The sequence below is a fragment of the Chrysemys picta genome, chromosome 1 (assembly GCF_011386835.1).
Source record: "Chrysemys picta bellii isolate R12L10 chromosome 1, ASM1138683v2, whole genome shotgun sequence".
Taxonomy (NCBI): domain Eukaryota; kingdom Metazoa; phylum Chordata; order Testudines; family Emydidae; genus Chrysemys; species Chrysemys picta.
Genome location: NC_088791.1, coordinates 160,448,655 through 160,472,150, shown reverse-complemented (window position 1 = coordinate 160,472,150; position 23,496 = coordinate 160,448,655). Strand labels below are relative to the sequence as shown.

Genomic DNA, 23,496 nt, shown 5'->3' with positions numbered 1-23,496 from the left:
AGTGATGGAAACCGCTACCAGCATGGTTGAGTGCGTTTTGTTCAGAATATCACCAGGTTTAATCATCAGTGGGCTTTGTGGTCTGTTATCATCCAATTTTTAATTTCACAGTCATTTTGACCTTAAGTATTACACCCAGGCTGTGTATAGCGGCAGTAAAGCGTGTATCTATGCCATGCCGTGAGTCCTAGACCATTTTGATATCAGAGGTAACTCAACCAATCACCATGCTCACTTTACAGCCAATTTACCTGGCCCAACTACCATAGTTCTCCAAAACCACCCACAGAACCACACAACATACCCCTCTATATAACACAGCCCCTCACCACAGCACATTCCCCACCTGCACAAATCAATGCAAAATTCCCCAGCACAACCCCCAGACACAAACCCCCACACAGTAGCCGCTCACTGCAGCATGCCCCTTTATTTGCCACCCACACAAATCAACACAACCAGGACCCACAATAGCCCCTTACTGCAGCACACACCCCTCATTCGCCTCCTGCACAACTAAACAGAAACCTCCCAGGGCAACACATCTCCCAGCATACCTGTAGACACAAATCATCTGAACTAGCACACAAAATGACCCCAAACACACACACACACACTCCATCACTGCAGCACACACCCCTCTTTTGCTACCACGACAAATGAACACAATCACACACACAGAGTAACACCAAATACATGTAGCCTCTCACCTCAGCACACACCTTTCATTCACCTGCACAAATCAGCAAAAATCTCCCAGAACTAAATTAAATTAAAATTAAATTAATGGAGATATCCTATTACCTAGAACTGGAAGGGACCTTGAAAGGTCATCGAGTCTAGCCCCCTGCCTTCACTAGCAGGACCAAGTACTGATTTTGCTCCAGATCCCTAAGTGGCCCCCTCAAGGATTGAACTCACAACCCTGGGTTTAGCAGGCCAATGCTCAAACCACTGAGCTATCCTTCCCCACTATACACACTTGCCCAAGTCATCAGTTTATAGTTTGTTACAGTTGGCTGCTTGGGGAGTCAGGCAGCATTGTCTGCCCCAACAGCACAGCGAGCACACATAATACTTCCAGACACACACAGCTATAAAATTGGTACGCACGTTACCCAAATACTCACCATGAAGCCATAAACTTGAGTTATTTGTGTTACAGTAGCTCCTAGTGGCCTCTACTGGGATCAGGGCCCCATTATGATGATTACTGAACAAATACACAGTGCTAGAAAGAGACTCCTTCCCCCAAGAGCTTCCAATTGAAATAGACAGGTGGGAGGGGATGAGGTAAATGCCATTCAGCGAGTCTGTGCCATCAGTTGTTATTCAGCAGCATACAAGAAATGAAGTTCAATCTCCATTCCCAAATAGACGGTGAGCACATCCCCATAATCACCATAGCAGATGGCACCCACGTTGGCACTCTTATGGGGAGGCTAAAGACTGAATGAGATGTGCAGAATGAGCTTCTCTTGTTACGCTATTCCCCTTGTTATTATTCCCCTTGCTGTTTTCAGCGTGTCTGTAAGGGGTGGTCTCTCTGTATGTGTGTTGAGGCACATGAGGGCAGATTGGGGAAGCTCACGTTTCCATTGACCGTACTGTATCAGTTCTGTGGCTAAATAAAGGAATTGGCTCCTCACAGCTGTCAGCCTAGCAGTTTGCATCAGCACTAGATTCACACTAAAAATAAACTACATAAAAATCACTGTTACTATGAGTCATAATTTACCTCCTATTCATCCTCCCCTGTGACCTCCAGACCCTTGTTCATTTTCCTCTTCTAAATTACAAACAAGGAAGGCAGCATCCTGTCCTTGGCATTGAAATGACGATTGAGAAAGGCACAGCCCCCTGTAATAACTGATTATGTGGAGAAGCCAGGTCACAGCTTCCCAAACTCCAAGCTGTGGAATGATGGAGTTAAAGCAACGTCAAAGCTACTTACACACACAAAACTTGAGATCCAGGAACAGAGCTGTGCAATCCAGTTTTTTGTTTCATGTTTCTGATTTTATTAATGAAACTTACTATTAGATTCTGGACCCGTCCCCCCTAAATTTTCCGAAGTAACTTGTCCTAAAAGTTGATGATGGAGTTAATAAATGTTCCTTTTTTATAATTTGAATATATTTCTAATAGTGAGATAATTTAGAAACACAAGTTTTATTTTATTGATAATGTTTATAGAAATGGCATTAGAAGAACAGGACTATTAAATGTATTTTTTAAGAAGCAAAAAAAAAATTGGATTGTCTGTAACCTGCATATGGCTGTCAAATAGATGTTACAATAGTGCTGTGTACTACTAAGAAAGGTAAGCCAGGTGGGAAGTCCAGTATAATGTGCTTGCCATAAGTAGTATTTAAGTATATTTCACTATTTACTGATCATACTAGTGACACTGACCTTGACTTTCTCTTGTTCCAGGAACAATATGAATTGTACTGTGAAATGGGTTCCACTTTCCAGCTGTGTAAAATCTGTGCAGAGAATGATAAAGATGTGAAGATTGAGCCTTGTGGGCATCTCATGTGCACTTCTTGTCTTACAGCATGGCAGGTACAGTCATAATTCAAGCAGCAGACAATAAGGATGGATTGCTTTATTATTCCCCTTGCTGTTTTCAGTGTGTCTTTCCTGTTCACCTCATCCTTTTGTGGCATTCAATGAGGTCACAACCAGTGATACACTTTTAAAATGGTAAACTCAGTACAATTTATGGGCTTAATTCTTGCATCTGAGAAAGCTAATACAGGAATCCTTAGCATCTGAGCTGCGTGGCTTGGTGACTGCATTTGCTGATTGCTGCTATTAGAAACCTTTTGCCAGATCAGGGTCTAGTGAGGAGATGAATGCTGGGCCCCTGGTTGCCCACTCAACCACGTGGGTTGCTTTATGAAGTGAGCTGACGGAAAGGTGAGGGCAAGCAGCAGCTAGGAGTTATATAATTGACTGTACAGAGTTTTGTGATGCATGAAGTCTTTATAGTGTTCCCTAGTGATCAGCTCACTTGAATGAGGGGACAAAATGCGTTTGAGAGTTTTTAACCACTAGGTCGTTGGTTCAGATTGCACTCATGACGGTAGTAATAACACGTTTACCTTCTGATAGTGATTGGCCTGTGAAAAATGAGTTCATGATCTCGGTCCACTTCCCAGTGGACGGTGCCAGCATCACAAAAACCCACCTCCACAGTTTTTTATTACAGTTGTTGGCCATCTGTGAAATTATTCTCTCACTTACAGAAGTGAATGTGCTGGAAAGAGCTTGTGGTGGCACAATTTGGGGAAGGCTGCCCAGCTCCTGTCCACGCTATATCAGTTCTGTGGAAAAAAGAGCATTAGTGCCTTTAGTTCAGCATATTTAATAAACAGGATGATTTAAAAAATTGCAGAGAGAGTGGGTTGCAAACCCTTTAAAAATGCAGAGAGAGGTTATTCCTCATTACAGATCACAGCTTTAGGATTTCTCCTGATGGTTCTTTTGAAAATGAATCTTTTCAGTATTACTACTTTGAGCAAGTTGCCTCACTTTTCCTCTGTCTCTGTTTTGCTGTCTCTTAATGTGTTTGTACACTGTGTACCACAATGAGGTGCCAGTCTTGGGGTGCAACTCTAATACAAATAATGAATAAGAAGAATAGAAATAGAGGCCCTGATTCATCTCTCATTTTCATTGGTTTTATGCCGGCATACCTCCACTAACTTCAGTGGAGCTCCTTCTGGCTCAAAATCTGATAGGAAATCTTTTTCAGATTCCCAGCTAAAGTGTAGTCATTAGCAAGGCAACTCTTAATGAAAAAATGAGCACTGGGTTTTTCTTCCATTAGCAATTACATTTTCAATTTAATCAAACTTCATTGCAGATTTAACTCCTGTATAATTAATGAGAAGATGAAGAAACATACTGTAGCAATGTCAGTTGTTACAGGCTGCCAGTGGGTTAGTGTTTAATTGCTGTCATAATGGCTCATTAGACATGCCTCAGGAGAGATTTCCAATACATTTTTCCCTCATAGTGAAACATCTGTGTTATTTAATAAATTGAATAAGCAACTTCAAATCTTCATAGAATGCTAAACATGATACAGTGGAAGTCAGTTTGCAACAGTCTTTTATTTGGGAATCTTTAATTTAGCTTATTACTTTTACATTACACAGACAGTAAAAGGGTCATTAACAATTCTTTCCCCCCAGAAAACTATTTTTTCTGAACTGTAACAGTCTGTTCTGTTAGGAGTGTATATGTATACAAAATTGCATTATTCTGCATCATGTCTAAACTTATGCAGAGTATGGGAGCTGCATATTCAGTTTTTGCAATAACATAGCTACATACATGTTTATGCATGGGTAGGTATATTTTGGCATGTGTATGCCTGTAGATATCACTTCTTGTTTTCATTTACTATTGTAGCATGCAAAGCTCGGCTGATGGTAATTTTATTTTTGTGTTACTAGACATGATTTAATATTTTGGAAAAGGTGAGGGCAGACTGGCAGTCATGGAAAATGGAATTCTCTGACAAGCCAAGTACAGTACAAGCACTGCCATTTTAGCATGCACCAACCCTGTTCTGTAGGGCTACTTCTATGGTATAACTATGCAAGGGATGCTAGGCCTAGGGAGATATTTCTGTTGACTGTATAATGGTAACCACTGTAGTTCCATGCAGTTCATAGCATCTCTCCTCAGACTTTCAACAATGATGACCATTGTGATGGTTTCTTTTGTGATATGGCCACAAATGCTATCAGAAGTAATTAGTTCAACTTATTTCACAAAGGCAGCCCAGTGGTACTTAGATGACAATTTACATTCAACACAAATTGGATTCGATTGAAACCAGTGTTCTGAAGGTGAAAGGCTACATATTTCAAGGCCGTTTCCTTAGCTGATTATTTCTGAGATGCACCATACTTGTGTCTCCTGGTATTACCATTTATGTAAAAGGGTTTTGTTTTGTGGCATATATTTTTATAGTATAACTGACTGCAGTCAGAAAAATGTTCAATTTTAGGACCCTGTAGGACCCTGTTCAGGAAGATATGTAAGCACACCCTGAACTTCAAGCTCATGAGTAGGACCTTTGATTTCAATAGGAGAACTCCATGTGCTTTTAAAGGTAGGTGCTTAAATATCTTCCTGAATAGGGGTTTGTATGTTGAATTTGTAAATGCTATGCGCGTGTATTACTTTGTACAGTATATTAATATTTAAAGTTTTCATAAAAAGTTTTTGCTCATATTCAGCAACACAATGGTCATGTGCAGTTTTGTACATGAAAAATGTTGACACTTTGTACTGTTTAGTTAGCCTGGCGAAGAGAAACTAGTTTGACCGGAAGCATCCCCTGACTAGGTGGGGCACATAGTATGTCTACAGTCCACTGTGCAAACTACTGACATTGGTAGGTAGGTAGAGAAAACAGAGTAGTAATTTAAACTTTTTTTGGAGGGGGATGGGGGGGCTGCTCTGCAACATGTTAGTTGTCTAGAAAAGTAAAAGGAATGCATGATAGATCCAACCACAAAAGAGATTTCCTCGAAATGAAGTTGTGTTTAAACTATCGGTTAGGATTTTGGGCCCTAGTACTGATGTCAGCCCAATAAATCAAGGAATTTGTGGGATACTATCTCAGAAAATAGGACAAGGATGAAAGTCTTTATTTATTTTTTATTTCACATTAAAGGATAAGTATCCATGCTTGCTTTACATAACTCTGCTTAGTCAGTGAGTAACATGCCTACTCCCCATAGTAATTAATGTATTGGATCTTCAGATACAGAAGTGACATTCAGCATTAAGCTTGTAAATGGAAGCACTTGGGGAAAAAAGTTACTGCAGTCATGATGCAGCACTCTAGTTTTCTTGCCTTTCAGGATAGTGTTTTGTAAGCGGTGAGTTAATACTGATGCCCTTATCACTCTTTAGCCAACTCTTTATCTAACGTTACAAATAAAAGGTGTCAAAATTATAGATAGGAAGCTCTGAAACCTTGACATAATTTCTGAATTTAAATCAAATTAGTTTCAACTTCTACAGTTCAGATGCAGATCTGAATTAATACAATGCAGTAGTGGTCTCATACGCATCATGCCAGTCAAAAACAATTTTTTTTTAAGTTACTTTTACTACTACTCTGTAATGTGATCTTGTCCGTTAGAGTTTTAAAAAGTTGAAGGGCCAAATCTTGCTTGCTTTACTCACCAGTGGGTAAAATCTATGGGATTACTCAAATGAGAAAGGCAAACAGAATCTGGCTCTTTGAAAGCCACTTGGCATACTACCTTGGCATTTCTTAGAGATGTTTTATCAAAGATTTTGATGACTGACACACAAAAATCATGTGTATGAAAAGCTCTTGATCTAATTTCTTGCAGAGGTAACAAACAGAAAAGCTTCTGTTCATGTGTTTGTTAACAATGCAGTCAAACATCACTGAGAACTATGGTTTTGGATTTTCTGATGTCTATCTGTGAATGAGCATTGAAATGTAAGCCTAAAAGGCAAAGTGTTATGTTTGGCATTTTGGTGGTTTTAAGTTAACAATTTAGAGAATTGTTATGTTTTGATGATTATTGTATTTAAAAGTCAACTTTAAAAAAAAACTCATTTGCAATAATGACCATGTTATAATAAATAAATATATATATATTAGTTTTATATATATATAAAAATTAAATAAAATGTATGTATGTATAAAATTCAGGCCAGTAGTGGAAGGAAGGAATGAATTACTTGGTCCAGTAAAATATCTGTGGACGTGTTTCTGATTTGCACCAAGACCTCTTTACACATTGACAGAATCCAATAGAGGGACCTTAGCATAAACAAGAATATGACCCTCTATCTAAAAGAATACTTTTGTTTTTGTGCAGGAATCTGATGGTCAGGGCTGTCCTTTCTGCCGATGTGAAATCAAAGGAACTGAACCAATAATTGTAGACCCTTTTGATCCAAGGGATGAAAACTCCAGGTGCTGCAGTATTATAGATAGTTTTAGTATGCCCATGCTAGACTTGGACGATGATGATGACAGAGAAGAATCTTTAATGATGAATCGGTTGGCTTCAGTACGAAAGGTAAATGTTTAACAATTGCATCATGCTGAATCAAATACATTTGTAAATCTGTAGTAATCAGTGAGCAGTGTAATTGCACATTAAAAGTTCTTGTAGTTTACTGAATAGATGTCAGGATGGTGAAGCACTATGCATTTCATAAAAACTGTAGCCATAAAAATGAATCAAAACAAGAGTAGAATATTCTTGTCTATTGAATGGGGAAAATGGGTCACCTTCTCATATTTGGTAAATTGGGTTAACTCATTTGAGTAAAGCGGAGCTACATCAGTTTATACCAGCTAAGAATCTGGCCCTGGTTTGGTATTAGGCTTTTAAAAAATATATCAACTTGTAGCAGGTTTGTCTTTGGCTCTTCTCCCCCTTAATCATTGACCTTAGTTGGAATCCTTTGTACTCCTTGTTTTTGGTATAATTGGCTGGATATTGTGGACCTTACTGCTTTTTTATTTAAACATTTATGCCAATTTATTTTAAATTGGTAGTATTCAGATTTTATTACTATACTGTGGTCCAGGTACTCTCATGGAATGCTATCTTTTTTGCATCACTGTCTTTTAAAATGTGCTTTTTTTTTTTTTTTTTACAAAGCCTTGTACAAAGGCCACATACTAGATCAAATATTCATTTTGGAATTATTTCTTCAACCTATAACATCTTAATTTATCATTTCCCAATCATTGTGTTTGCTTTTATTAAAGAGCACTACATTCTTTTACCCCAGATTGTATGTCAATCAGTGTCCTCATTTACATACAGTATGTTTTGGGTTTTATCTGCCATTTCTGATACTCTTCCAGACCTCTTGTGTCAGAAGCATCATTATCTCTCTCTGTTGAAAAACTGCCTGATGGTGGGAACCTATTCACCACCACCTCTCTGCCTTTTTATTGCCAACCATACCCTAACTGCTGTATGTGGTACTAAAGAACTTGTAGCCTTAAGTTGATGGGCTTTCATAATATTACTTTTATGACCAGGTATAATACAATAAGCTTTTATCAGAGATAAATTGATTAAAAAACAATCACAAACCATTAAGTACCCTACAGTAATATATAGTACAGTGAAGAGCAAGGCATAAACTAGATTAGTTAATTTGAATAGTCCGTGTTCAGCATTTCACTCTGTTGCTTTAAAAGTATTTTAAAAGCTTTCAAATTCATCCTCCCGACTGCCCATGAATCTTACCTTACATTCAGCAAAGGCTAGATGCTAATCATTTTAGTTCTGAAGACTGGAAACATTCTTTCCAAAGTGACTCCAGCCTTTTTCCATTCTTGTTTGCCCCTGAAGTTTCAAGTGGAAAATGCAGAATTGTAAAGTGAGTTGGATGAATTTCAGCCCAGTGTTCCCTCTTGATCTGGAAGGTGTTCTTGCAACTGAGGCCTCTGCTTGGATTCAGTGCCAGTTAAGGGGTGCAAATACCCTTTTCCCCGTGGTTTTTGCACTTGCTCCAAGTCTTCTTGGGTTGCAAAGCCAGAGACAGGACATGGTTCAACCACTTTTATCAATACAGTATCAATCTATCAATGCAGCTGCTACAGGAACAGTCTGGAGTGTTACCCACGCAGTTCCAGAGCAAGAGAGAGGGAGTCCCAAGGTCCCTGCAAGGTTGGGGGATGGGGGGGGGGGGGACAGTTTCAGGGTTTATACAGAGCCTTTTGGTAGTGCTCTTTCAAAAGTTTGCTTTTCTCTTCAAATCTCTTCATATTCAACATTTCTTCTGAGCCTGTTAGAAGAAACACTTTTCCCTGTGGCATTACATAGGTTTTATTCTTTTTGCATTCTTTATTGGTTTCAGTAAGTGCTTTTTAATGTGTTTGAGGCTACATGATGGCTCTGTCCCTCATGGCTCTATTGCACAATGTCACTTGAGGTGCTTGTGCAGTGGAGATGAGATGGTAAACTCATTCATTTAGTTCTTTCAGCCAGTCCATGCATGTGCCTTCTCATAGGCCTTGTCTACACTACGAGAGTAGTTCGATTTTACTTGCATCGAATTTTTGTAATCGATATTGCAAAGTCGAGCGTGTGTGTCCACACTAAGGACAGTAATTCGACTTTGTGCGTCCACACTAACGGTGATAGCGTCGACATTCGAAGCGGTGCACTGTGGTCAGCTATCCCACAGTTCCCGCAGTCCCCTCTGCCCATTGGAATTCTGGGTGTAGCCGGCAATGCCTTCTGGGTAACAAAATGAGTCGAGGGTGCTTTTGGGAAACTGTCGTCATCCGTCCATCACTCCCGCCCTCCCTCCCTGAAAGCGCCGGCGGGAAAACAGTTCGCGCGCTTTTCCAGTCATTGACAGCGCGGACGCCACTGTACTCCGAGCATGGAGCCCGCTGCGACCATCGCTGCAGTTGTGGCCGCTCTCAACGTCTCGCAGCTTATCATAAAGGTTTCCCTGAGGCAGATGCAGAAAAGTCAGGCAAGGAGGCTACGGCACCGCGGTGATGTCCTGAAGTCTGAGAGTAGCACAGACCTGTCAGAAAGCAGGCGACCCAGCGCCGAGGACATCACAGTGGCAATGGGTCATGTTGATGCCGTGGAACGGCGATTCTGGGCACGGGAGACAAGCACTGAGTGGTGGGACCGCATAGTGCTGCAGGTCTGGGATGAATCCCAGTGGCTGCGAAACTTTCGCATGCGGAAGGGAACTTTCCTGGAACTTTGTGAGTTGCTGTCCCCTGCCCTGAAGCGCAGTGACACCCGGTTGCGAGCTGCACTGAGTGTACAGAAGCGAGTGGCCATAGCCCTGTGGAAGCTTGCAACGCCAGACAGCTACCGGTCAGTCGCGAACCAGTTTGGGGTGGGCAAATCTACCGTGGGGGTTGTTGTGATGCAAGTAGCGAAGGCAATCGTTGATGTACTGCTGCCAAAGGTAGTGACCCTGGGAAACGTGGAGGCGATCATAGATGGCTTCGCAGCGATGGGATTCCCAAACTGCGGTGGGGCCATAGATGGAACTCACATCCCTATCCTGGCACCGGACCACCAGGCCACCCAGTACATTAACCGAAAGGGATACTTTTCCATGGTGCTGCAAGCACTGGTGGACCACAGGGGACGTTTTACCAACATCTACGTGGGATGGCCGGGCAAGGTTCATGACGCTCGTGTTTTCAGGAACTCTGGTCTGTTTAGACGGCTGCAACAAGGTATTTACTTCCCGGACCACAAAATAACTGTTGGGGATGTGGAGATGCCTATAGTCATCCTCGGGGACCCAGCCTACCCGCTAATGCCCTGGCTCATGAAGCCCTATACTGGCGCCCTGGACACTGAAAAAGAACTCTTCAACTACCGGCTGAGCAAGTGCAGAATGGTGGTGGAGTGTGCTTTTGGCCGTCTCAAGGGGAGATGGAGAAGCTTACTGACTCGCTGTGATCTCAGCGAAACCAATATCCCCATTGTTATAGCAGCTTGCTGTGTGCTCCACAATCTCTGTGAGAGCAAGGGGGAGACCTTTCTGGCGGGGTGGGAGGTTGAGGAAAATAGCCTGGCTGGTGATTACTCACAGCCAGACAGCCGGGCGATTAGAAGAGACCAGCGGGAAGCGCTGTGCATCCGGGAGGCTTTGAAAGCAAAGTTCCTGAGTGAGCAGGGTAACCTGTGATTTTATAGTTTGTGTACTGAGAAGCTAAACCTGCCCCCGTTTCTTTACCCAGGTAATGTTGACTATCCTATCCAGTTACATACCCCCTTCACCCCCCCTCCAACACACGTGTCGAAATAAAAATAGTTCTACTTTGTTAAAGCACACCGTTTTCTTTAATACTGTTTTAGCAGGAATTTTTTAAAACTGGGACGCAGACTGTGGTGCGGGGCGGGTCTAGTGTTGTGATGCGAATGCAGCTTCTAAACTCAAGGATTGACAGGCTCCGCTGCGGTGGGATGCTTGTTTCAACGGAGCCTGTCACCCCTCCTGATCGGGACTGTGTGTATGGGAGGTCTATTTGACTTTGTGGCAGGGGGAGGACGGTTACAGATCCCATGCTGTGTGGCTCTGTGATCCTGTCTAAGGACCGGCGCTTAAGATCTGTAACTGCCCTCCCCCGCCACAAAGTCACAGAGCAACCCACCCCCCCCAACATTACATCAAAACAACCTCCCAGACTAACCGGGGCAACTAGTCACTGCATCACTGCACTGTGTATGTGCCCTGCTGCTGTGCCTGCCCCCGACTATGTACCCTGCCAAAGGAGACTGTCCTGTCCAATTTCCAACCCCCTTTCCCCTCCTCCTCCAAAAGAACATGATTGAAACAGTAGTTAACAGAAACGAATTTTTTATTATCAACTACACATGGCATTGGGAGGTGAAACTTGGACGTGGGCTTGTGTCAGGCGGGAAGGAAAGAACTTTTCAAATTTTGGGAAATGAGAGCCTTCTGCTACTAGAGCTCTCTGCAGGGGTGGAGTGAGAGTTAGCAGGGACTCTGCCGCCTCTCCTTCTTTGCACTTTGGGTGAGGTGGGTATGGGACTTGGTGGCGGGGGAGGGCGGTTAGAGATGGACTGCAGCGGGGCTCTGTCCTCCTGCCTCCGTTCCTGCAGAACATCCACAAGGCGCCGGAGCGTGTCCGTTTGCTCCCTCAGTAGTCCAAGCAGCGTTTGAGTCGCCTGCTGGTCTTCCTGCCGCCACCTCTCCTCCCGATCCATGTTTGCTTGGTGCATTCGGGTCAAGTTCTCCCGCCACTGGGTCTGCTGTGCTGCCTGGGCTTGGGAAGAGGCCATAAGCTCAGAGAACATGTCCTCCCGTGTCCTCTTCTTCCTACGCCTAATCCGCGCTAGCCTCTGGGAGTGTGATTCCAGGCTAGGTTGTGAGACAGTCGCAGACGGGGCTGTGGAAATGGGAAAAAGGGAGTGAATTCCTCTGAAAGATAAATGTAGTTGTGAACAAAGAACATAGTCTTTCTCTGTGAACAAGACCATGCACAGCACCTTTCACATGCGCACTCAGCACAAGGTCGAATTCTCGGCCTTCGCATTCTGTGCCTGGGGTCTTGAACAGCACATTTGAGAAGCGAGGCAGCACAACGGAATTTCTGTTGCAGGCAGACATGGTAAGCCGTACACTTGTGGCAGTTTAAAACTTTTATATTACCACTGGCCTCATTTCACATTTAAATCAATGTCAGTCCCTGCTGCCAGCAATCCGGCAAGCGGGAACTCTGCCCCTGTCCCACCCCCTCGCGGCTGTCCCCGGGAATGATCCCTTTCGGCTGCCCCTCTCCCGCCTCCACCGCGTGGCTGCAAACCAGCGGTGACAGTTCTGTAAAGGAACGGGAAAGCAGTCCCAACACTAACATTCCCCTACCTAATTAAAAGCAGGTCACCATGGCCGACATCACCCTGATGAGGATCTCCGAGAGCGACAAAGAGAGAATGCTCCGGGAAAGCCTCCAAAGACCAGGGCCGTATGCCGCCCTGCTGTGCAGAGCAATGATCCCCGAGTACCTGATAATCTCGTGGCGCGGCAACGTGTCGTACTTCGGAGGACCCAATAAGGCCGCTCTCCCCAAGAACCTCATGCAACGGCTTTCAAGTTACCTCCAGGAGAGCTTCATCGAGATGTCCCAGGAGGATTACTGCTCTATCCCCGCACATATAGACCGCATTTTACTGTAGCTGCAGTAGCAGGGAATACACAGTAGAGCGGCTTGTGCAGGACAATCACTGAAAACCGGACATTGCTAGATTTCTTTTCAAAACTTGCACTGCCCCTTACTAAACCGTTAAGCGCCTAGGGCACACTAATCATGAACAACCCATTCTTTTAATTGTTAATATTCCTGTTTTGTTAAAAATAAATGTTTAGATGTTTACAACACTTACTGGCTGATCCTTCACCAGATTCTGTGTCCGGGGTAATGGCTGGGGACGCTTCGTAGGGGATCTCTGTAAGGGTGATGAAGAGATCCTGGCTGTCGGGGAAATCAGCGTTGTGAGAGCTGCCAACTGCCTCGCCCTCCTCATCTCCTTCCTCATCTTCCCCGTCCCCTAACATGTCTGAGGAACCGGCCGTGGACAGTATCCCATCCTCAGAGTCCACGGTCACTGGTGGGGTAGTGGTGGCGGCAGCACCGAGGATGGAATGCAGTGCCTCGTAGAAACGGGATGTCTGGGGATGGGATCCGGAGCGTCCGTTTGCCTCTTTGGTCTTCTGGTAGCCTTGTCTCAGCTCCTTGATTTTCACGCGGCACTGCGTTGCATCCCGGCTGTATCCTCTCTCTGCCATGTCTTTAGAGATCTTCTCGTAGATCTTTGCATTCCTTCTTTTGGATCGCAGCTCGGAAAGCACGGACTCATCGCCCCACACAGCGATGAGATCCAAGACTTCACGATCAGTCCATGCTGGGGCTCTCTTTCTATTCCCAGACTGCACGGCCATCACTGCTGGAGAGCTCTGCATCGTTGCCAGTGCTGCTGTGCTCGCCACGATGTCCAGACAGGAAATGAGATTCAAACTGGCCAGACAGGAAAAGGAATTCAAATTCAAATTTTCCCGGGGCTTTTCCTGTGTGGCTGGTCAGAGCATCCGAGCTCGCACTGCTGTCCAGAGCGTCAACAGAGTGGTGCACTGTGGGATAGCTCCCGGAGCTATTAGCGTCGATTTCCATCCACACCTAGCCTAATTCGACATGGCCATGTCGAATTTAGCGCTACTCCCCTCGTCGGGGAGGAGTACAGAAGTCGAATTAAAGAGACCTCTATGTCGAACTAAATAGCATCGCAGTGTGGACGGGTGCAGGGTTAATTCGATTTAACGGCGCTAACTTCGACATAAACGCCTAGTGTAGACCAGGCCATACTCTAAAGGTAAGTGTCTCAGAACAGATCATGTGTATTTCCAGAAAATTGAAGAGCAGCTTATAGGCACTGAAACCGATTTTACTGTTATTCCCATCTCTGTGGCTGAACTGTGACCACTCATTCCTTCTGTCTGCTCCTAGAAATTTAAAATCACTATGATCCGTTTGCTTTTTGCAGGGCATCACATAAGGTAGTAATGACTTTCTTCTTACTGCTGTAGAATATTGCTGCATTGGGATACTTGCTTTCTTTAACTAACACTATTGTGTTTTTTCTATTGTCTTATTATTTCAATTTGTTGGTTGGCCTCCCAGTATATGGGATTTTAAGTCAAATCTACATTGCTGATCCAGACTCCTGCAAGTTTAGGGTACTGATTGTGAATATGAAATGCAGCAGCATAAATCTAGCTCTTACTACTTCATTCACACATGTTCATTTATTACAGGGATTTGTAGAGGCTCCCTCTCCATAGCTCCCTACTCATGCACCATTAAATTAAAGCACAAACGCATCATCCCTGAAGAGCTAATAAATTGACTGTGTCCTAAATCACACACTGGCCAGTAAAGCTCACCTAGCTGAGAACGCTGCCGTTATTTTATTTTTAAACTATCTTGCCGCATGTCCTAGCAGTGGCCAGATGTGAGCTGTGGCAGGCACACTGGAGGAGGCAACTTCCAGAGATATGTCCACTCCACTGGAAAGGCTCAACTGCCCCTGGCATTCATCCCTGAGGGTAAACAGCAAGAGCATTCTGTTTGATCACTAATATCCTGGTGCTGTATCGAAGTAGAGGCAGTCTTAGAGCTAAGCACACTCCTAAGCCACCAGGATGAAGCCCATGAATTGCACTTGGAAGCATATTATGAGATAGCATAGAATATGAATCACAGATGCTATATGCTCATATCATCCTGCTCTGAGAGAGGATGGGTGGGCACGTTCATCATTAACTGAAACTCCTGAGTGGTCTCCTTTGGGAACTCTGAATAGAGCACACTGCAGTTGTTCAGCCTAGAGGTAAGAAAGGCCTGTGTACTGTGACAAAGTCTGCAGTCTCTGGCCAGCCAAAGATGGTTAAACACTTGGAACTGTTTTGGGGGAATCTGCTAAGGCCTCTAAGCTGAGGAAATAGTCATTATAGCCTTTGTGATTCCCTCATGATATATTTTCCAACCACCATTGCCAGCTCCATCTTATCTGTATTGAAGGTAAGTCATCTGTTTTCCAAAGCCCTATTGCTGCGAGCAGTGTGGAAGCAAAGAGAACACAGAATCATAGTGCAGTAAGGAAGCAGCATGTTGATGATACTGCAACGCAGAATTGCTCACCATGACCTAGCAGCTTTGACATACATGTTTTGACCAGGTGGAGGTGGCAAGATAAAATCCCCCAGAACCTCTCAGTAGAGATTCTGTGGGGAAGAAGAGTAGTTGCTTATCGCAAACCACCTTGGTCTTCCTAAAGGAATGAGTGGAATAAACAGTTCACTTTTCTGTGGATCCAGTCATCTTAGGTAGGTACAGTAGAGCTCCTATTTTTCCAAACTAATTGGGTATTGAGAAATTCATAATTTTGAAAAGGTTTATAAAATTGAACATCTCAAAATTACAGCAGGTTCGGGGCATAAGCCATATGATGTTTTACATCACTTTCTTCATAATCTTTGAACCATTGCAAGGTAATTTCCAATGCATTTAAGGCAATGGAATGTGAAGGGATGTTGACTTGTTCATCAACATCAAAATGGTTCATATAATTGGTCTTTTGTAAGATTGGTGCTCATAAAATTGAGGATCTACTGTATTGCAAATGAATCCTCAGCATCAGTTGTACTAAAGTCTGCTGAAAGATCCAATAAAATTAGTGTTCATCTAGTCTGTCTGCCTCACCAGGAAGCTTAATTCATTAATGTTTCCAAGGTGTGTTGAGATCATTAGATCGCATCACTATGAAATGCTGATGGGAGGTAATGCTGTGTCCATTGTGACTCTAGGCTATGGAGCCTCCATGGAATCAGAACAACTAAATCAGTCACTGCTTGCGACATTCCTTTTCTCACCAGTGTTTTGTTTGTTGTAATTAAACTTTGTCTGACCTTTTTTTTCTTTCTTTATCTTCTTTAGATGCATATCAGGGAATATACCTTTATAAATGTGTATGATACAGGTCTGGGTAAACATAAAACACTGTTTCTCTTTTTACGTTTAGAATAAATAATCCCTGTAAAGAAGATACTTGATTCTCCAATAGGTGGTTTGAAGTTGGGAATAATCTTTAGTACTCCATTGTCACAATGGTTGAAATAAAAATGAGTTATCTGCCATATTATCTTCACCAGACCTGGCTTGATTTGCAGGCTGACTGAGAAAAATAAAATAAAACAAAACAGGAAAAAAGTCCAAATAGAGTTTATGGTTAGGAAAAAATAATTTAGATTGATAGATGCTAGGATAATTGTATCAGCTGAATAAAAACATTACTGTTATGGTAAACCACAGAGGGGAAAGCACTAAGAGAATAGGAGCCCCATGCAGATTTTAGTAGGTCAAAGTAAATTAATATGCAGTGGGCACATTTTCTGCTCCAAAACCATGTGAAAAGTTACTTTGTCTGGGGATATCTGCAGTTCTCTAGAATTAATTTGATAGTTGTCTCAATGCACCAAAAACTGACTTTGGTTCACACTGTTGTCCTCCGAGTAGTTACGAGAAGTCAGCAAGACTGAAAGCTGCAATTTGTCATGAGAGCAGGCTCTGTACAGAGGATGAGTAAGTGTGTGTTTAATGAATCATGCATGACCTAAAGATCTTGGCTCTCAAGGATTTGGAGGGTTTTTTACTTCCCCTTGAACTGATGGCAAACTATTGTTTGTGCATTATTAATTCAATCTTAATTGCGGTGACATTTATGTTCTGAAATGTTATATTGCCATAATGCTAGAGTTTCAACTTTGACACAATGTGTAAGAGAAAACAATGGGGGAAAAAATGGACTCAAACATTTACCTTAGCTAACTTCCTGCCTCCTCACAGGTCAGTGCCTTCTTGATGACTCGCTTATTTTATTGTAGTTTTGATCCAAAGATTATACCAAAGAACTGGAAAATCTTTGACTTCATAGTTCACCGTGTCTGAGAGCAACTGGGGAGTTTCAGGAGGCATTGTGCTCAGGGCCGGCTCTAGGATTTTTGCCACCCCAAGCAAAAACAATTCCCACCCCCCGTTTTTTTCTTACGCCACCCCGGCCCCTTCCCCAAATCCCCAGCCCTGCCTCCTCCCCCCAGGCTCTCAAGCCTAGGAGGGAGGGAGGGAGAGGGAGAAGCAGCGCGTGCGCCGTGGCCACTTGGGGTCTCCCCCTCCCTCCCAGGCTCTCAAACCTAGGAGGGAGAGAGAGGGAGAGGGAGAAGCAACTCGTGCGCCGCGGCCACTCGGGGTCTCCTCCTCCCTCCCAGGTTTGAGAGCCTGGGAGGGAGGGGGAGACCCCGAGTGGCCACGGGGTGCGAAACAGCTGATTTGCGCGCTGCTGCTCCCCCTTCCTTCCAGGCTCTCAAACCTGGGAGGGAGGGGGAGATCCTGAGCGGCCGCAGCGCGTGAATGAGCTGTTTCGCGCGCCATGGAGGTGAGTTAGGGCGGCCGGGGCACATTTTTAGGGGCGGCATGGCACGCGCCAGAATGCCGCCCCTAAAAATGTGCCGCCCCAAGCACCAGCTCTTTTTGCTGGTGCCTAGAGCCGGCCCTGATTGTGCTGCCCCTTACAGTGGGCTCTGACTGACAGGCTCAATTTATCCCTCTGTAAGGCTCCCACCACTTGTATTTGTAATTAACCTTCTTCCACTCCTTCCTCTGTCATTTTTTGGTGGTTGTGTCTTATTTATTATTTATTTTCTGTCTTGTCTAATTTTGGCCTCAGTCCTTCTACCCTTGAGGCACATAGGCCCAGATTTTAAAAGGTAGTTTGGCATGGCTGTGCTCAGCATTTCAACCCCTAGCTTATTTAGGAGCCCAGAATTCATTTTCGAAAGGGACTGTCAATGAACTTCAAACTCCTAAGTGCTTAAATACCTTTTGAAAATGAGGTTTCGGCTCCTAAGTCAGCTGAGCATTCTGACGCTAAGCACAGTGATGCCTAAATGCCTTTAAAAATCTGGGCCGTACATATTAACTTAAGTGTATAAGTAATTCCATGGTTCTACTCATGCACTTAAAGTTAAGCCTGTGTTTGCAGGATCATGACCTTGGACTGTAAATACTTTAGGATGGGGACTTCGCTTTTTTTTCCTAATTCTGTAAAGCCCCATCGAAACTTAGTGCTATATAAAAGTTAAATGATGATTAACTTTTTAAATGACCCCTTCCCTCCCTCAGGCCATTCTGTCTTCTGAAATAAAAAGTCAGGGGCACAGGATTCAAATATACTCTCTTTGAAAGAGGTAATAAAATAAATTTCAATAGGGGCATTTCAGGTGTGCAGACCCTCTCTGCTTTCTGATGTAGCATAAACCAAATTTGTGCCACTTGTTTTTAATTTACTGCAGGCTGGCTAACCTGCACATCAATTGCACAACTTTAAAAACTTTTATAAGGTTTTATTTAAAAAAATAAATAAATGAATGAATGAATGGGTCTGGCAGGCTGTAGTAGACAGCTGGATCTCATTCTGTGCCGGTTTTGTTTTGCTCATATGAAACCTCAGAGCAGATAGAACAATCTGATCCAGCTGTCTTTTTTACAGTTAAATTACTTCAAGAGGTGGGGCGGAGTTTGATTTTTATTGTTTCTCATTTAATAGTGTTTAGATTCACATAGTGACCAGTAGGTTTTGAAGTTCACAAGCCAGTTAAGATTAATGGTGATGGTAACTACTTTAGTGGTGCTATTCCAAGGCTACATGGCTATAGATTCAGAAAGAAGGAAATGCTCAGAGTTACAAAATATAGGTGATCTCTAACCAGAAATGCTAGATATTAACCGATCTTAAACTCTGGATTAAAGTTAATTTAATTAATATACTAAACCGAAGACATTATAAATAATGCATTTTGTTGGACTGACTGGGAAAGATCAAATTGGCAACCCTATTTACGTAGAAGAATGTGTACCTAGCCCTGTTGTTTCTATGTAGTTTTAAGTCCTCATACAACCCTTGAAGTAATTCCAGATGATATTAATGCAACTGGGGCATAATCACCCTTATGAAAACAACATGAGCTGCTCTAAATAAGCCAAGTTTCCAGTAGGTTAATGAAGATTCAAGGAAACTTACTCATTTAGGAATCCCAAAAAGTCCAGATCTGCTCAGAACGTCTTGGACATTTCTTGATGCAATTCTTAAAATATTATTGTGGCTCCTTGCGGTACATTGTGATCCTCACAATTGTACTAAATCAATCATGTTTTCAGGCTTTAAAAAAGTGTCTCATGCTAGGATTTGTAAAAAAGACTCTTGGATTCAAAAGCAGCTGCTTTAGCAATTGGATCAGAACGAGATCCTTCAGGAGTTGTTGTAGCCAGTAATAGTAGCATTCTTATTCTTTCCTTAGGTCTGCATCCACTAAGAGAGAATAGACATCCCATTTTGCTGCTAATTAACATATCTGACTGAGTAGCACAGTTTTGGTTCACTGCAAGCCTGAAAGATCATTCTGCAGTACTATTGCAAATTAAGTTGTAACTACTTTCCTTTTGCAGCACTTGTGCCTTATTGATGAAGCTCATATTGTAACAAAGGAGTCTGCTCTTTTCCTTAATATAATATTTATTGCACAGGTCTATATTGCAGCAGGGCCTCTGAGGGGTAAGGATTTCTGCAGTTTGTCATTGCCAGATTTATTTGTGCTTGTTTGTCTATTAATCACTTGTTGTTTTATATACTGTTTCCTAGACTAAGCTGATTACTCCCTCTATTCCTTTCACTGAGTAACACATACACCGAAATCTCCAGTGAGTGACATACACAAAATTTGGAATTCCCATTGCCTTGTAGCTACTTTTAAGAAAGCATTTTGAAAGAGCTCATCTACTAGCTTCATATGTGTACTCATGCTATGACCAGTAGCCTTGGTCTGCATACCCATCAACTTTTATTTAAAATGCACGGATATCTATGTACAGTTATAATTACTTGACATGCAAATGCAGTGCAGCCATCTCTGTAGTGGAATGTCACAAAGTTTAACATCAAACAGCCATATAGCCAGAGAACACTGTTAATGTAATTACAGAAATTAGAATTTTGTGAGAACACTTGGCGCCACAGCCTGTCCTGGCTAAAGTACCCTGGGATCTTTGACTTATAAATAGTCAGGACCTCAACTTTGAGACTTATCCAACATTCCAGTCTCCCTTTTCTTAGCACCATGTAGTAATGTTGACTTCGTGCTGCCTTGGAGGGAAGAGAAACAGTATTTTTGCAGCACCTGGATTTTCCTTCATCATCCAACTTCTGGCTAACACCAGCTCACTTTAGTCTGAGGTCTCGTGTATTTGGTGGTAATAGTAAGGCTATAAACAATGACAGTTTCAGATAGGCTGAATAATTTTTCTGCTGTTTTCAACCAGGAAATTGAAGTAAAAATTGAGCCTTTAGCAGACTTAATGATGGTATGAACATTTCCATAGATGCATAAATTCCAAGGCCAGAAGGGACCATTGTGATCATCTAGTCTTACCTCCAGTCTACCACAGGACATAGAACTTCCACAAAATAATTCCTAGAGCACATATTTTAGGAACAACATCCCATCTTGATTTAAAAATCGCCAGTGATGGAGAATCCACCATGACCCCTGTAAATTGTTCCAGTGGTTAATTACCCTAATTGTTAAAAATGTATACTTTATTTCCAGTTTAAATTTGTCAAGCTTCAACTTCCAGCCATTGGATCATGTTATTACCTTTCTCTGCTAGATTGAAGAGCCCATTATTAAAGATTTGTTCCCCATGTAGGTATGTGTGGAAAGTAATCAAGTACAGTAATCAAATCTATTAGAATTCTTTGAGGATTTCAGCAAGCATGTGGGGAAGAGTGATCCAGTAAATATAGTGTACTTGGACTTTCAGAAAGCCTTTGGCAGGTCTGACACCAAGGCTCTTAAGCAAAATAAGCAGTCATGAGATAAGAGGGAAGGTCCTATCATGGATCAGTAACTGATTAAAAGATAGGAAACAAATGCTAGGAATAAATGGTCAGTTCTTCGAGTGCTTGTTCATGTCCATTCCAATCAGGTGTGCGCACGCAACATGTTTGACACCCGGAAGATTTTTCCCTTAGCAGTATCCGTAGGGTCGGCCTGGACATCCCCTCGACTCACGCCTTCATGGTGCCCAATATAGGGCCCTGCCAACCCGACCCCCACTCAGTTCCTTCTTACTGCCCGTGACAGCTAGCTGGAACTCCCTACCGCTCTTGCCTCGGCAAGCATGTGCTTCGCAGTATCTCTATCCCCATGTATGTAGGTAGTTAGTGTAGTTTTTTCTTATAGGTTTCCTCTGGGGGAAGGGGTCTTCCCTCCCGACATTTTTCCCCGGCACCAGGGTATGCCTCTGTCCCTGGGCTTTAAACCATAATTGGTCTGTGGCAGGTTATGCCAAGTAGTGACTCACACTCGTCGTGCCTTAAGTGTCTGGGTGAGGGGCATCTCAGAGACCGCTGTACGATCTGTAAGGGTTTTTGCCCCAGAATCCTTAAGGACAGAGAGCAGCGCTTCCGAGTTCTTCTACTTCTTCGGCCCCAGTTCGAGCACGCCGTGCCTGACCCAGCCTCAAGCACCACATTCTCAGTGCGCAGCACGCCGGCACTGTTGACATGTGAACCAGTGCTGAGATATAAGCCCTGAAAAAACTTGCCATTTAAAAAAAATGTTTACCAGTGTAATGTGAGTCAAAAGACCCTAGTGTCCTCTAAGACCGGAGCGGTCGAGGTACTTGCCACCGCCTCATCCGACGACGAAAAGGATGAAAAGACAGCTGGTACTCGGGTCTGACCACTGCCCTCTGCTCTTCTGGGATTCCGTGGGCAAGGAGCGACGGCGCCACAGTCGGTGCCGGGGTCAGTTCTCTGAAGTCACCTATTATCTGAGATATCCCATGATGCAATGTCATTAGTGCCTATATGAACCATCCCCAATGGATCCTGGCCCATCAGCTTCAGAATACTATCCAATCTTTGAGTGACATTTCGTGTCTTGGCTCCAGGAAGGTAGCACACTGTCTTATTATCCACCTGTCCTTTGTAGAATGTTCTTTCGATTCTTCTGAGTATTGAATCCCCAGCAAAGATGGTCTCTCTTCCTTGCGTGGCTGGAGAATGCTTTGTGGGTACGCTTGCTTTCCTTATAGGTTGGGCCAAGCTACCATTGAGAGGTGTGTTCTGTACATATCACCATTTCCTTGAAACAGCTGAATCTTGAGAAGTATTTTCCACAGTTTCCATGTGAGGACTTGTTATTGACTGGAAACTTCCAGCTGGGTGGAATTTCTCCTGCTTCTCTTCTTTCTAGTACTCACAGCCTGTCCAATCTTGCCTGTCCCCAGCCATGTGGAAAGCCAGTATGATTTACAAACTGCCAGGCCCACTCTGACATCCTCTCTTTCTGACTCTTTGGTGGCTGGCTCTTTTCTTCCTTGAACCTGACGTACTGATGTTTCCCAAACCTGGCTGTCTTGGAACTCCTCAGTTTCTCTGTTTGCCCCTTCAAACCAAGAATCTTTTCCTCCAGCACAGTCACCACCTTGCACTTCTTGCACAGGAAGTATCTTCTGGTTTCAGGCAGGGGAGAAAACATGGTGCATCCATTGCAGGTCATCATCACTATTCCATCCCCGCTCCAGGCCAGTGCGGGTTGCGGGAAGCGGTGACCAGCACATCCCTTGCCCCGCGCTGCTTCCCGCAGCCCCCATTGGTCTGGAGCGGCAAACTGCTGCCAGTGGGAGCCGCAATCGGCCGAACCTGTGGACATGGCAGGTAAACAAACTGGCCCGGCCCGCCAGGGTGCTTGCCCTGGCAGGCCGCGGGCCAAAGGTTGCTGATCCCTGGCCTAGCAAATGACTTTATATACCAAGTCTCCCTGCTTAGCTTAGCTCAACTCAGCTCCGCCCCCCCACCATCAGGGAGTGATTATCCACTCAGAGACTTCAAACAGCCAGGCTGACCAAAGCCTGAAGGGTCAGAACAAACTTCTTTATTACTTTGACACTTGTGGGTTACCAGCCATGGCATATGGAGTAGAAATAGTCACATAACAAATAAATATGGAGCTTAAAGCTTATCACACAGTGAAATGGGAGAATAACAGATGGGAAAACCTCTTGAATTCTGAAGATAATAAAGTGTTGGGCTGATGAGTCAAGAAAAAAATTGAGGAGCATTCACAATAGTGTGCTCAAAAAAAAAATCTTTCACATAGAAGCACTAGAAAAAGCTTCATGTAGTATAATAGACTGTAAGGTGGCACGTACAAAACCCAGGTCATGTTGCTATCAGAAATAATTCACTGCACTCAGATTTTCTGCTGTCATCTGTTTAGGCATTTGATAAAGTGCTCATCACTCTCATATCAGAGTTCTTTTCACACAAAAATTTA

General features: G+C 43.4%; 2 protein-coding genes across 12 annotated transcripts in view; one reads left to right on the top strand and one right to left on the bottom strand.

Annotated features, from left to right (window-relative positions):
• The window catches only part of CBLB (Cbl proto-oncogene B), a 239,912-nt gene that overhangs the window by 129,595 nt on the left and 86,821 nt on the right, over positions 1-23,496 (top strand). For all 11 annotated transcript variants that reach the window (XM_065574117.1, XM_005283588.5, XM_065574109.1 and 8 more), the window contains 2 exons: positions 2,437-2,568; positions 6,891-7,094. In XM_065574117.1, the coding sequence (XP_065430189.1) occupies positions 2,437-2,568; positions 6,891-7,094 (336 nt within the window). The remainder of the gene's footprint in view (positions 1-2,436; positions 2,569-6,890; positions 7,095-23,496) is intronic.
• LOC135976785 (uncharacterized) lies at positions 11,369-13,649 on the bottom strand. Its single transcript, XM_065574233.1, has 2 exons — positions 12,933-13,649; positions 11,369-11,938 (listed from the first exon to the last, which is right to left on the bottom strand). Exons 1-2 carry the CDS (start codon positions 13,507-13,509, stop codon positions 11,463-11,465), a joined length of 1,053 nt encoding a protein of 350 aa, XP_065430305.1. The 5' UTR covers positions 13,510-13,649; the 3' UTR covers positions 11,369-11,462.

Bases quoted from the DNA above. Each gene is read 5' to 3' on its own strand.
- LOC135976785 (XM_065574233.1), bottom strand. From the start codon at position 13,509: ATGCAGAGCTCTCCAGCAGTGATGGCCGTGCAGTCTGGGAATAGAAAG. The intron at 11,939-12,932 runs GTAAGTGTTGTA...CCATTTCCACAG, and splicing joins ATCTGGTGAAGGATCAGCCA to CCCCGTCTGCGACTGTCTCA.